Consider the following 15,803-nt stretch of genomic DNA (forward strand, 5'->3'; position numbering starts at 1 on the left):
ACAGCAGTAACTCTAGGTGCTGATCACTAGCAGGAGTTGGTGGATATCTCAGCGGTTGAGAGCCCTGCAGTAGAGTATTTCGTGCTTTTAAAACAGTGAAGGTGGAATAATTTTTTCTCTGTATTGCTGCAGTCTTTGCTAGTTATTTTGATCTTAAATGTTGTGAACATATTGTGCTCATCACAGTATCTTCTTCTTGTGCATACTTTGTAGCTGCTTTGCTTTATGTATATGGCTGCTGAAAAAAACGTGTCACATCTTTGTTACTAAAAGGTTGCCTGTTTGGGAGTCATCTTGCACTGCCATTTGGAAGTTACTGGGCTAGGACTGGTATTTAGTATCAGTGAGTTCAGAAGCAGCAGGATGTCTCTGAAGAGAAACATGATAATATATATATTTTTTTAATTATAACTGATTTTGGCCGTTTGAGTGTTGAGCAGCAAGAGACTTTCTTCTATGTTACAAAAGGTACCTTTGAAAGGTATCTTTAAAGTAGTTTTTTCTTCAAGCAGTATGGATAGATGGGCTGCACTGATATCTTAAGAATTTAGCTTAATTTGTATTTTGGCTTTTGTTGCTACTGTTAGGTCTGTTTTCTCAGAGAGGCTCTTCGATATACAAGACAAAAGTTAGTTTATTTGTTTTGATACTAGGACTCGGATTTCTAGTAATCATCACATACACCTTATTGCAGTTGATGACAGTTTCCAGTGACATGTGCAGAACCCTACATATGAAACTAGACAGCTTCACTGTTAAAAATAAGTGAATGAATGTTTGCATACTCTGCTTCCTTGCTCTTTGCTGTCCTCTCCTTCACATGAATGTCTTTGTTCCTTTGCTTTCCTGTGCTGATGGTTCTTATCGGTTCCAGTTGATGATATGGGAAAGAAGTTTTTCTGTTCATATTTGGCCTTAATTGTTTTCCAAAGGTGTCTTGGTTTTGTGCTGGTTTATGTCAGGATATTTTAACTTTAAAGCCTATTGACTTTATTCTTTTGTCTGACTTTAGACTCATTCACAGAGGTTAATTCCAACACACCAGCAACCTGTTAGGAGTCTGTTCCAGCAGCACCAACAGCAGCAGCAACAACAGCAACAGCAGCAACAACAACAACAGCAGCAGCAGCAGCAGCAACAGTTACAATCTCTGCTTCCTTTACAGCATCAGCATCATTCTTCTCCTCCTCCAGGGCTACATATGCCCCCTCAGATAGAAACACCTAGAATAATGATGACTCCACCACCAGTGACACCTCAGCAACCGAAGAACATACACATAAATCCACATTTCAAGGGGACAGTAGTGACGCCTGTACAAGGTGAGCTTTCTGAACACCTTCCCAGTCATGTGAGCATGACTCATCTTCTTCTTTGCCAGGGATGCAACAATTTGTTTATCAGTTAATGGAAATGTGCTTGAGGCTGATATTTTTTTCCTTAAGCTTGAAACAAATGTTTTGCCTAGAGTAAGACATAATGTTGTTGGACTGTGGCCAGCTGAAATAGTAAAGCCTTTTTAACTTCTTTATTGTCTTTGTTACTCTACTGTAAAGCCTGCAAAGAGCAGTAAAAATGGAAACTGAAAAGAGAATGTGCTTTTTAAAAGTAGCAAATGTCAATTTTCAAAACTAGGTAAGTACTGCAGTTTATAATTTCCCACATCATTCCAGCTTCAGCCAAGCATTCACAGAATGACCACCCACCTATTTCGGTGAGGGTACACTGAGGCACTCCTTGCACCGTAATTGCTCTGTGAAAGGTACCAGCTGCTATTCTTACTTGACAAGATACATGCCCTCAGTTCTCCTTTCAGTGCCACATTTGTGATTGATTTGCAGCCTGCAAGTACACTTTCTGTAACTTAACACAAGCACTCTTTGGGCTACACTTTTTAGGGCAGCTCTGAGCAGAGCTGTTAACATTACTACTTATTTGGGAAGTGTTTAATCCCTAAGAGGATTAAAAAAAAAAAGACACTTATATAGCTCTGATTTGTGATTCTGTTGGGACTGGACAAAGTAAAGAAATGCATATATATTAATACATATTTACCATTAGGTTTTCTGTATTTTTCCCCCTTCAAATCAGCAGAACTCCCAAGCCAGTGCTATCTTTGCATCATTTATTTGACCAATGAAAGGCAGGAATTTGGCAGGGTAGGATATTGCCAGTTGATAGAGATCTATTAGGCTTCTCACAGATGGCTTCATAGTAGCTGTGTTGTAGAGATTATTTCACTTTTTCCTGTCTAATAAAATCAGTGCTTCCCACCGAATTATGCATCAGGACAGATTATCTGGAAGCAGTCCAGAAGGTCCTTCAGTCTTGGATTCTTGCCTCCTGTGCATTTTCCTAACATTTCCGAAGCAACAGTTCTTGTTTTGTGAAAAGCAAAAATTGTTTTTAGACTATTCTAGATGCCTCTCCTCTCTCCCCTGTGAAACACTCAACAAATCTTCTGCATCTAGATGAACAAGTTTCCTGCTAATGCCAGCAGTGGCTACTGAGGATTTTTGCTTTTGCCTGATGTCAAAAATATACCAGTGTATCTTCTTTCTTTTGTCTGAGTGTTTTTCACATTATCAGGTGGCTTCAGGCTTGTCTCAGCCTCACCACTACATCTGTGGCACTGTGGGTATTCCAGGGGCCTTGCTTTATCTTAAGCATAGTCTTTCTGTCTTTACTTGCAGATCCTCATTTTAACAAAGTTGTGTACCTCCTGCATGTTAGGAGATCTTCAGTATTGGATTTGTAGGTGGTTGGTTTTTTTTAGATTTTATACATGCTGACTTTGTGTACACATTCATTTCTTGACTGGTAAAAGTCTAGTCGTCCTCTCAGAATGAGCAGCCCTGGAGAATGAGCGATTCATTTTTGAATGGTGTAAGACTTTTATTTCAGTGAGGAAGATCTCTGCTATGTGTACTGATAGCAGCTGGTTCATATGAAATACCTTTGGGCTGTCCATTTTACTGAAGGAATGCTCGGCACGACTACTGAATATTTCTGCTAATAGGTGTGCAGCATACTATTAAATGCAATCTTTAATATACTAAATATAGTTTCTCAACATCTTTTTGGTTTGAGTTAGTCTTGAAATGCGTCGAGTATATCAGTATTTTCTAAAATAGACTCAAACCTCCTGTAAATTGTTATGAAATTTTCATGTGAATAAAATAGCATTTATAATAGCTATTATAAAATAATAAAATAGCTCTAGTAGCCCGCGACTTCAGCCTGAAAGTGAGTTGAAGCACTCTTGAAGAATCCTGTCATTGGCTTATTCCTTTGATCTCTCAAAGACAAATCTGTTACAGTGGCCACCATGTCCCTGCCCAGCCTTGAATCTTGGTTCAAAAAAATAGTTACTTTCAAGTCAGTTTTGTTTCTAACAAATTTCTACTATTTTTAGTCCCTGAAGCTTCATAAATGATTAAGAAGGACTCAGTCTGTCAAAACCCCTAAAACGGTTACGTGAGCCTCTGCGCATACCTGCTGCAGGTACTGTGCAGCTGGTGTTCAGCTATGCCTTTTGTGGCATTTGAATCCCGTGTCTTTTAGTTGCTTGCTTGTCATATAGTTTTTTCTTTGTGTCCTATTCTGTAAATTAATTCTGTAAATTAGTTTTGAGTTGTAAGTAGTAATTTTTGGCTGAATGTACATCCAAATTTGATCAATTTACAAATGCTGGAGGACTGTACATAGAGGTACTATGAAATATTAATTCAACCTGTGATAATAGGTATTGAGTGTTTTCCCCTTAATGTTTATGCCACAAATAGCTATTTCAAGGATACTGTGGTGCTGCCAAAATTGACATGAACTAATGAGCAGTTTATGGCAGCTCAGTAGATTAGTATGCCATTTACTTTTTAAAAACTGTTTGGTGTCTTGGGAAAAATTACATTATAATTCTCCTAAATAATCAATATGGGAATTGCTTCTTCATCTTTTCAGGTATAGCATTGGAATTTATGGCCAAAAGCAATTTAATCTTCTTAAAATAGTGTCTAACAACATGCTGTGTATTATTTTTGAAACCTACTTTTTCAAACCTATGGAAGATTTGACATGAGGAAAATGAATGCTTATTTGAGACTTCTTTGCTGCTTCAGCAAGTGTCCAGGGATTGAAAGGGCACAGAGTTTGAACTACTGTCTTTCATGAGTATTAAATTCATTTGCTTAAAATATAAAAATATATCTATATCTCTCTCTGTATGCTACTGCCAGAGGCAGGATACTGAAATAGACACGAGTGCTCCGTTCAGTTGACATTTCTCTATATTTCCCACCTTATGCGATTTTTCTCAGTGCCTCTCTGACCTGTAATACCTGAGCTATTTTAGTCCTAGGTCTGTCAAGAGCACCCTGTCAATTTTTTCCAGGTGTCCATGGCTGTTTGATATCAACAGATGTTCATTAAAAGCCAAGATGAGACTATTCAACTAATTTTTGTGTGTAACCTGATACGAAGTTTGCACACAGTCCTTCGGTGCTGAAAGACTGCTGCAATTAGTTTACCCCATCAGTCCCTGAACTAGTAAACCACAAGTACTTAACAAAAGTGGATAGAAGCCAGACATGGATGTGAACTAAAAATAACCACTAATGCATTAGTTCTTGTGCCTCAGTTACCAAGGAAAAAGGGATTTTTTGAGGCATCTTATCAAACTCTATGTTGGGAAATGCAGCTAGTTTAAGGGAGTTTAAAATGCAGTTTAAGGGAGGAGTTGAGTGTGTTTCTTAACATCTTTCCTGCTCTGAAGTGAATACAGTAGTTGTCTACAAAGTCGATGTTTACTGTCACTTTCAGAAATGCTAAAAACAAATTGAAGAAAAATAAACTTACTAAAAGTTTTTAGTAGATGAGCAATAATGTTTGATTGAAATGCATTATTTAACTTCTCTAGGCCTTCTGTTTAACACTGGACATTTGTACTTTTAACACTTAACGAGGAAAAAACTGCACTGGAAAATGGGAAATACGTCATTACACTTTGTACTGGGGATTCAAGTAAAGATTCAGTCCCCAAGGTGATCCAGCAGTAGACACTTTGTGCATTATGCCATACTACTAAGTGAATGTTTTGGGAAATTTTTTTTTTACTCATCTTTTGAAATGCAGTTATATGGAAAAGTAATCCAGGTTAATGCCCCTGAAATCCCAATTTTGGAGGTTATTTTTCAGGAAGAGGGTCTCAATTATTCTTGGTGTCTCTTTATGAAATAGCACTCTTTCATCTGAGATCAGCACAGTGATCGTAGTTGCATATACCATTACTGTGGCAAGGCCAGATTAAGTAGTTTTTGCTTGCTGTTAATTGCCCCTTCATGCTTCATTTTACCCTCCTATGAACAGTGATTTATACCAGATAGAGCCTCTCATGCCCATGCTTGTTGTGGGAGGTTGGTGGTGTGGCTGGGAGATACCTAGGAAATCTTGAGGGGCATGAAGTTGAGAAGGTAAATTAATCATGTATCCTTCTATTTGAGACATGAAATTATTGTTAGTGTCTCTGTCAGCTTTGTCTAAGAGACATCTTTGGCTGAAGAAGTATTCTAGTTTTCCTTCCTGCAACAAGGAGCAATTTAATTCTGGAAAATGCAGAATTAAATTATGTAAATTAACTAGGAGAATCCTAATTGCCCTGTTGCATGTTGCGGGGGAGGGAATGGTTGCTTTACAGTTAATTGTAGGAACTGTGACATGTGAGGGTAAATGTAGCAGATTTTAATTGTGGCTTCTTATTGCAACTGCTTTTGGAAATAACAGCAACAACTGTTAGGTAAAACAAATGGTGTTAAAAGGTGCTTCTTGTTTCAGTGCCCTTGCTGCCAGTTCCAGCCCAGCCAAGACCTGCTGTAGGACCCCAGAGATTTCCTGTGAGTAGCAGCTGTTTCTTCTTCTCTGATATGGATAAGCATACATTTGCAAGGAAATATTAATATAGCAAATAAAAGCTGTTCTAGTGAAATATAATTTTAAGGATTTGTAAATATTGACAATACACTCTGCAGTTGAAAATGTTTGTTAAAAGCTTAAGGTCAATGGATTTTTGAGAGTAGAATTAATTCTGTTTAACTGTAAAATTGTTGAACCAGTTTCTCCAGTGGGAGAGGCATGAATACATCTTGTCTTAAGGAATATGGGCTTCATTTTATTACCTGACTCTTTCTGTATAAATAGAATCCTTATTTTATTTGATATAATAAAAGGCTATTTGAAATAATCCCTAAGCTTAAAAAGGAGTATATATATCTTATTGTAAAACTCAGCAAATTTTCTTTTTTTATCATTACTTCAGGCATTTAAACGCCCTCATATTTTTATATAAAAAATGGGAATGGCATTGCATGACCTTGCTTTCTCATATGTTTCTAACTTCCAAAACAAACAAGGTGCCTAGCTGCTTCACTAGGCTAATTTCACTTGGTAATATTTTTTTAGTTCTGTGAATGGAGAGAGTGCATGCTTGTAGACCTTTTCTCATAATTTCACAATTTTGTTGTCCTAAATTTTTAGTTCAAGTGGTTTGCAGAGTATCAAAATAACCAAAAGAATAAATAGTTTGTGCAATATTGCCTTAAATTTTTTCAAATAAAGACTCGTATATTATGTTTCCCAAATATGTGAAACACACAAAAATTATCCTCTGTTAATGTGTGCAGTGTTGAAGGAGGAAAGTAGCTGTTTGTGAACATCTGTGTAGTATCACACAGTGAATTACCTGCATAGAGATCAGATGTATTTGAAAGAAGCAGGTTTCAGAAACCTGCTGGGACTTTTGATTGCCATGTGCATACCTGTTTGTTTTTAACACAGAATATTTTTCATGCAGGACATCTAGCTGAGGAATTGATATCTGTATTTTCTACAATAACTGAGTTTTTAAATTGCCATGTTTCTTCTGTGAAGTATAAAAAAGTGAAGCAGTAAAACCCCAGTTTCATTAAGTAAATTCATGTTATATAATTTCATTGTCAACACTTTAAACGGAGATATTTTTCTATTAAAAAATACTGCGGTTTTCAGAAGAAATAGTTTTCTTTAGCAGCCTTTAGTATTATTATGTGGAGACCTTATTAACATTTTAAAAGTAATTCTAATTGTTTTTTATGAAAACAAGGATCTTGCATTTGTTTTCCTTTGACACTAAGTTGCTTTGCCAATAAACACAATTTGGGATGGAAAAGAAATTGGAGGACAAAGTATATCTGTAAAGGCATTGTAATTGACATCTTTGTGTGTTTACATCAGTGTAGAAAAATTGGAAATTAATTTTTTTTAGATTAACTGTGAAATTAGATTTTAATTCTGTTCACTTTTGGTTTTGCAAGTTGAGAAGTACTGCAGACCTAGCTAATCTTGCATGCAGCTGTTTTTAAAAGGGAATAAAATAGATGGAACATTTTTGGTAGGACTCTTGCTCCTTTTGCCTGAAGGAAAATACTTAACTGCTCGCTGCTTTTTTATGTAAGAAATGCACTAGCAAAAAGTCAGTGTAGTTCTTTATTAAAAAAGAGGAGGAGGGCTAGCTTAACTAAGAGAATTCAGTACTGTGATTTGGTTGCCCTGAGTGGTGGTTTTGGTGTGTGTGTTTTTTTTTTTCCATACTTCAGCTAGTAACCTGCTCTGTGACCCTGAGAAAGTTACTTAATCTTTCCATGACTCACTGAGTTATCAAATGGGTATAATATGGACTTCCCTTATGAAGTACTTTATAAATTTTGCATAGGTTATCAGTCATATTAAGATTAGGAATTAAGTGTCACTGTGTACATATCTCATGTTTGTTTTATTAGATGTAGTATGTTAGCTCTTGAGCTGAAGACAAATTTACTTTCTGACTTGAACGTTTTATCTTGCAGAACTACCTTTTTTGCACTGTTACATGTCAAATGCTTTTGTGCCATTATAATTCACTTGTTTATGTATAAATGTTGACTTATAGCAATATAGCAATGGTTAGACAACTTTGACAAGCCATTTGAAAAAGATCAAAGAAGTATTCCAGGCTATAGTTCATTCATCCTTTTCCTCATTGTAGATAGAATCTCTGGATATGTCATAACTTGCTTTTGTTTTTAGGATTGCCTAATCAAAGGAGAATAGTCAACTGATTTTTCAGATTGCTTTGTTTCTAAAAAACTGTGGGGTTAGAATTAAATATTTGTAGCCTGCTTTCCACTTTAACTTTGAACTGGTTTATTTTGATTGAATGTGGCAGAGGTAGAAACATTAAAAGTAATGAAGTTCTTGCAAGGGAGAGACCTAAAAGTGGCTAGTGCCCTAACTGAAGGCAAAATTGCCTCTGAGTTCCTGTCTTATCGAGGAGAGAAACCTCTCAGCACAGAGAGCCTGTGTGTGCTCTGAACATGGGAAGAGCTTCAATCAGAGCTAATCAATTGCAAGTCGTAAATCCATTGGAAACCAGGTGTTATTAATTTAGGGCTAATGAAGTGACTTGTAACCATGTAATGGTTAATTCTTACAGCCTTTTGCAGAAGGATATAATTGAAGAGTTGAACAAAGTTGTAATGAGCATGTTAGCATATTGGTGTGAGTTCTAAATTATAAGAAATAATGTAGTACTAAATCAGGGTAATGTTGATCAGGATTGAATCTGCTTGGAGTTGGGACTGATTAAATTCACTTAACCTTGTATCTAAATTTTAATATTTCAGGATAGGGCTCATTGTTCAATTATTTCTTACTTAAAGCTTAACTCCTGAAATATTTAGAGAGGAAGTACTGGAAAGGACATAATGGAATGAATCTGTATTCCCTACTTAGAGTTATTTTAACATTTACAGTAATCTTGAATCAAGGAGGTTGTCTATCTCTTACTCTGTAAGCATTCAGTGTGACTTAGTGTGATGTTTGAGAGCTATATTCAACTGATTAGGACTGAATAAATGGTGGATCTGAGGCATGTTACAGCTGAGAAACATGGTGAACTTGTTATACCTGGGAGTTCAAGACCTGAGTTCTGCAAAGGCTTCCATGCTTGTCTAAATTGCACAGTACTCTTCAGGTGGCTGTAGCTGATAGTAATCCAATCTTCAAGCATAGTCGATGCTAATATTTTTCCAGGTATTTGAATTAACCTGGAACTGTGCAAGTGCCAACTGCATGTTTTCTTTAAACTGTTTAAAGAGCAGATTAAGCTAACCTCTTTGGCGGAGTCCTTCTGAAGGTCTTGCTTTATCATCTGCCTTTGCTTTAAAGTGGTTAAGATGCCTTTTTCTGAGTTCCTGTCTCAGTGTCACAGTTGGTATTTCACAAATAAGTCTGCTTTGGGGACTGAAGGAAGATGAGAGAAGACTTTATTCAGAAACTAGTTGTATGGATCTTCTGAACTTTTCACATGTTTTCTGACCAAATTATTAATTCTTGCAGATGCCCCAGTGCAGGTACGGAGCCTGTGCTTTTTCTTGTTACACAAAAGGGACTGTTGTGGTTCCTGTCCTCCGGTGTTTGTTATCTGGGCTAATTTCTCTTTCAACTCCTGCTTTCTGTGAAGAAGGATGGGGTAAAACAAGGGAAGAAGAAAATAAATAGAAAATGGAAGAGGTGTTTTTAAACACTTTGTATCTAGGCTGCTGCTGACTATTACAGAGGCCAGATCATTACTTAATATGAACCTGGGAGCTAAGTTGATGGTCCAGATCTTTTCATCCCTTATGTGAGTCCACCAGCACATTCTGTGTCTGAAATATTTCAATGTTTGCCTGAAGAAAAATTTATAAAGACTTTTTGCTTCAGACATCATTTATTTCTTTTAATAAACACTGAAGTTAATACTTATATGTGGCATGTGTGCAATTTTTTAAGGACATATAAAAGCGGAATGAGGGTTGTCACACCCACTTTGGGATAGAGCGTGGCAGAGGGAAAGTGTTTTTGCTGTCAACATTCTTCAGCCAGAAATTGTGAGGTATCCCTAGCATTCAAATCTGGGGCTAGAGTGGGGCATTTGGAGTGAAGAGGAAGTTGGGAAGAACCTGCTTCACACTGCTCAAGGCAGAAGAGAGGAATTCCTCGGATCTGAGGCCATTCCCCCTCTGTCTCTGCCCTGGATCCTCCTGTGAAACTGCTGCAGAGAGAGCAGAGCCTGTTAACGCAGCTGTGCATCTTTATCCAGGAGAATTTTCAGGAAACTGGAATAAATTCTGCTTTAGCTCCTGTCCTTAACCTGACACCCTGAACATGGTGTGAGCTGGGCAGGTGTCCATGCCACAGACAAATGTTATTGACTTTAGTCAACTTGAGTTTCAGTGCTGCAGTTAGGAATAGTCTGAAATGGCACAAAGCACAAGATGAACTGGCACTAGTGTCTGCCTAACTTATAGCAGGAAGGCTTTAATACTTTTTAACGCACAAAGCTTTTCTCCTCTGATAGGACACCTTAGTGCACTGGGTACCTTTCAGGTAACTGTTGAATTCAAGTCTGAAAAAGTTGAATTGTATAACATAAATTATGTTTTATTCAGTATAAAAATAAGACTTTAATAGAGCAACTTGTCCTCAGGCTCTTGTGAATATTCTACATCGCATGTCTTTTCAGTTCCCAGGGGATTTTGATGTGATTTGCTTTTGGAACTTACCTTGCAATTTCCTTTCAAAATCATCTTTATCCCAAAAGACTACTTGATTTTTTTTTTCCCCCTTAAACTGCAAAAACCTTAGTAAACTTTCTTTATATTCCCATTCAACATGCTTCCTCTTGATCTCCAGGACATCAGGTGTTGTCTTAAATGGATGCTGTGAAAGGCAGTTGATTAGTCTTGATTCAGGTTTTTCACCATTTCTGAAAGCTCTAGTTTGATGAATTCTGAGCTTTGAAGTGTTGTTTGAAATTCATACACTGCTTTTAAACACTTCTTTATGCTTTAATATGTAAGAGGTTTTTAAACAGGTGCCCAGTTGTTGCTCTGAACAGAGGTCGCTGTCCTTCATTGCCACTTGCTTGAAACATTTCTTTTAGACAAACAATGTATTAGTGCTATACAAATTAATTATAAAAGGTACATTAGGATACGATTTACTGCTTTTTCCCCAAAGTGGCCCTTGGACTAACTTGGATCAGCCTACAATGCCATTTTAGCAAACTTTGGTCATTTTAATGGATATTACAAGGTACCTGGGTCTGTGGGTGTGCTTTTATGTAAACACCTCTTGCAGTATGTAGAAGCAGAAATTTGCGGTGCTTTTGAAAGTAAAACTCCTTGCAATAGTGTTTGCTGTTTGTTGTGGGAAATGCAAATAGGGAGTAAAATATTTTCCATCATTTCAAATTCGATTGTGAGTTGCTATGAGTGAATAAGGGTTTTAGCAACTGTTACTAAGGTCGTGGCTCATATTCTCCAGTACTCACAGTAAGGACAATTTAAACAGTCCTGCATCTGAGCACAGGCAGTTGTTTTAAACTGATATTTAGTAGAGTAATGATATTTAGTAACTAGTACATGTTTGCAACAGTATGTAGACAAACTGTTAATGGAAATAAAAAGCCACTTGTGAAAATGATTCTCCTACTTCCTCACAATTATTCTGCTTCATCTATGGCTTTACTATAATGAGTAACAGTAAATGAAATTTTCACTCTATTACTGTGTAGCAGTGGCAGATCACAGGTAGTGTAGAAAGCATTTTGTTTTCATTTAACAGGATACATGGTATCAGGTGGTGTTGATTGACATTTCTTGGATAGTGCTTTATACAGCATTTCATGCAAATCATGTTTGAATGAGACTGCTGCATCAAATTACATTTCTTTCAGATTATAGCCCTTGCAGATGTGAGACAGAGCTTGTTCAGCAGCTAGCAAAAAGCTTCGGTTTTAACACTTAACTGTTTTCACAACTTGACTGCAAAGCCCTATAATTACAGCACTTAAGATAGTGAAGGAATGATGGGCACTTTCTCTTATCAGATCTATAAGTAGTAGCAAGCAGATGCAGCATGAGATCCCTCCAGCTGTCAAATATTGTCAGGCTGGCATAGAGGGAATGCAGTTTAAAATGCAGGTGACATAATACCCAACATCCTCCATTTGCTAGTGGGCTTCTGATTAATCACGATTACCATACATTATCATACCATCAAATTTAATCATATCAATGAATTCCCATTTGCAGGAGGAGCAGCAGCAGCTAAACATGATGGTAACAGCTATTAAATAAGAAAGAAATAGATGCTTTATAAATGCAGTAACCCTTTAACTTGTCATGCTAGCTCCAGTGTGCACATGCTCTGTAGATATTAAAATCAAATGGAAAACATGTGCACTTATATTTCATAGTCACTGTCATTTACCTTTCTGTTAAGTAATCACTATTTAACACTGGCAAGGAAACAAGAGTTGTAGATTATTTTGGTTTTTTTTTTTTTCCCCGTGTTAATGATGCTAGATTTTCTTCACTCTCAGCTTTATTTAGTACCTGCTAAATACAGAATCACAGCATGGTTGAGATTGGGAGGGGTCTTTGGAGGTCATCTTGTCCCACCCCATGCTCAAGCAGGGCCACCTAGAACCAGTTGCCTAGGACCCTGTTCAGATGGCTTTTTAATATCTCCAAGGATGGAGACTCCACAACCTTGCTAGGCAACCTGTGCCAGCACTCAGGCACCCTCACAGTGAAAAAGTTTTGATATAGATGTATATTTTTATATATATAGCTATATATTGTGATTTTGATACATTCATATGAATGAAGCTTGAACTTTCTAAAGCCTTGTGAGCAAAGCACAAATTTTTATTGAGGCAAAGAGGAAAAAGTATTATGCATGTAGCTACATAGCCATTAATTAGATACTGTTAAAGAGATATTTTGCAGAAGTCAAGACTCATAAAGAAATCCAATTAAAACATACAATTGACTTCTTACTACAATGTAGTAAGGGTAATTTAGTTCTCCATTCAGTGTTTAAGTACTAGAATATATATTTGGTATAACAATATAAAGTCTTAGATGATAGTATAGTTCTCTTAAGGTATTTTCATTGAGCTGAGAAAATGTCCTTTTAAAAGATAATTCAGTATATTTGTGTGGTCCCAATACCAAAAAAAAAAAAAAAATCTAAAAACTGGTATTTATTCACTTTCTGCACCTTCATTTCTTGCCATTTCTTTAGAATGTGAATGAAAACGCTTCATTCATTATAAACAAGTCATACTACTGTTTACAGTAAAATGAGTTAATTTAGAAGAATACTATGGGTTTATGGTACGATACACAAAAAGGAAAAAATGTTCAGTCCTTCATACGCAACATGTGAGTAGTACTTGCAGGCACACTGGGAGCTCTGGATATGTAAAGTTATCGCATCAAAGTGTTTGCAAGGTCAGAGATGTGCAAAACATCTCCAAAATGATATTTCCTTACAGAATTAAAAATCAGGAATCAGGTAATTTAACTGCTAAATAGTCAGGTCTGAAATGGCCTTTTCTAATAAAGATCAAAGTCCAGGTTAGCAGCAATTCTAATATCTGTCTTCTATAAAACTGGCTGCTTCTTGACTTTTTTTTTGGTATCAGTCTGAGCATTTTTCATTGAAGGGAGAAGCATCATCCCCAAGTCACATGTATTTATCTTTGAGGTTCTCAGATGGTTTTAAAATTAGCTATAGCTGCACTTTCAAGCTTGGAGTGTGATGTAGAAATCCTGAATTTTATGTTCATGATCCAGTTTAGCTCTGACCTCAGAGTTGTTTCTAATTATTGGTGACTTGCAGGTCACCAAGATACACTAGGTCAATAAATGCTGTAATAATATTTCCATGGAGTAGTCTCTGGTAAGTCTAAGGATAAGGTATGAATTTTGTTAGATGTTTTATCTCAATAGCTCTAAAAGCAGAGGAGGTCCAAAACTTTTGGGTCCCTAATTTTTTACACATCCTTGAAACTGTTAGCTTTCATCACAAAAATATGCAGAAGGATTTTATTGTCTTTAAATAAAATGATTATGAAATTCTCTTCTTTCAAGGGAGAGATCATCCTTCTGAATGGCACTAATGTCTCTCTTCTCCAGCTTCTATTTGTGATATTTCTATATTGTACTTAAAAAGTTAGAGGGCACCAAACAAAAATAATCACACACTCTTTTTACACCACACCCCTGAAGAGGATTACAAACTAAAGTGAAACTGACTCTTCCAAATGAATTAGTTTAAAACACCTGTTTTAAGAAATTACTTTGGTTTGTGCTCTAATCTAAGAGGTTTGGGTTTACTCTTCCTTCAGGCAGTGCAGGCTGCTACAACTTGTCTGTCATGCTATTTTTTATTATGGCCTGTCTCTCCTTGCTGGAGACACTCTTCCTTCATCCGTACAAAACAGATGGCAGCATGGTTTTTCTGTACATCAGCACTGTTAGGAGTTTAAAGCTAGAGTTGGGATTTAGTTAACTATCTTTCCTATGCCTGCATTTCATTTAGGAGTATTTTCTGAGAATTGTTCTTGAATGGACCACTTGTCCTGCAGATTTTCCTTTTCTAATGTACGTACCTTGATGGTAGAGCAGATGGAGGTCCAAGAAACCTATCTGTGAAGCAGTCCTTCTGTGTAGCAGTGATTGCTTGTGGGCTGTTCTGCTTTGTTGCTTCTCTTACAGAAACACTGAAGTTGTGAGTATTTTTGTCTCGATTTGCAACATGAATATGTCCCTGCTTGATGCATTGGGGGGGATGCCCTGAAACTTGCTGAAAAGGGATACTTTTAATATACAGTGGATCTAAATTTTAGCTTTAGTCTGCTAACTGTTTGGGATTATCTTAGTGTGCTAGGAGTATCCTTTTTCTGTATCGCCTGTGTCTTTATTTTAGCTACTTGATCATGAGTTGGCTTAAATAACAAGGGATTCCATGCCTTTTTCTCCTTGCTCGTACTGGTTTTCCATGATGACTAAATTCCGTTCTGGGACCTTAAACAGTGAAATCAGGCATTGGTGATTTCTCTTACGGATGACCTGGACTTGTACCTAAACATCCCAACACACTTCCTTATCTCTTGGAGTTGTGTAGTATCAAAGAGAAGCTGTCCAAGTTATGTGGAACTTTTTAATATTAAAAATTACTTTCAGCTCAGTTGAAGAAAATACCAACCCATTCTCTCTCAGTCTCAATCTGCCTGTAATACTAGGATCAGAGCAGTCCATGTACTTGAACCAGCACTTGCTATCTCCTTGCATTTTCCCCTTGGAAAATATATTCCAGAAACTTTGAAAAGACTCATGTATGGGTAGCATACATTGTCTTGAGTTTTATGATTGCTCTGAACTTTAATTTTTGTCCTTCTTGATTGCAATGTATTTAAGGCATGAAATTTTATATAAGGTTGTCTTATAATACTAAATCCATTTGGAAAATCATGGTGCTTGCTAGGTTTTAGTTCACCGTGATGGAATTACATGATTGTCGTAGACATCACAGGGACACTAATGAGTCATTCAAACTATATTTAAGGAAATATCAAAATACATTTTATTATAAATTTTCAGTGAATCATTCCCTTTCTGTATGCTGTGCACAGTAAATGAGAATACTATGAAACTTGAATGTGAAGAGCCATGGTTTGTGGGATGTATACATTCCTACTTGAACATTTTTGAACCATATCCAAGACATATGAAGCAGGGCTTCTTACACAAGAGGATGGAAAGTCAGTTCCTTGCACTGGAAGGTAGGCGTTTTAGGAAAGCTTTTCAAAAAGTCTAGTAGCTGCTGAAATAAGAGGATTAACATCATGTGACAGATGGCTATAGTTTTAATTGTCATAGGTTATAGTGGTCATTATT

At 36.7% G+C, this 15,803-nt stretch overlaps 1 protein-coding gene across 7 annotated transcripts in view; it reads left to right on the top strand.

The window, feature by feature from the left end:
- The window catches only part of RBM33 (RNA binding motif protein 33), a 106,957-nt gene that overhangs the window by 36,301 nt on the left and 54,853 nt on the right, over positions 1-15,803 (top strand). For 6 of the 7 annotated variants that reach the window (XM_075492379.1, XM_075492380.1, XM_075492386.1 and 3 more), the window contains 2 exons: positions 1,013-1,322; positions 5,830-5,888. In XM_075492379.1, the coding sequence (XP_075348494.1) occupies positions 1,013-1,322; positions 5,830-5,888 (369 nt within the window). The remainder of the gene's footprint in view (positions 1-1,012; positions 1,323-5,829; positions 5,889-15,803) is intronic. The other variant, XM_075492384.1, reaches the window with a different exon arrangement.

Source organism: Mycteria americana, chromosome 2, assembly GCF_035582795.1.
Source record: "Mycteria americana isolate JAX WOST 10 ecotype Jacksonville Zoo and Gardens chromosome 2, USCA_MyAme_1.0, whole genome shotgun sequence".
Classification (NCBI taxonomy): Eukaryota; Metazoa; Chordata; class Aves; order Ciconiiformes; family Ciconiidae; genus Mycteria; species Mycteria americana.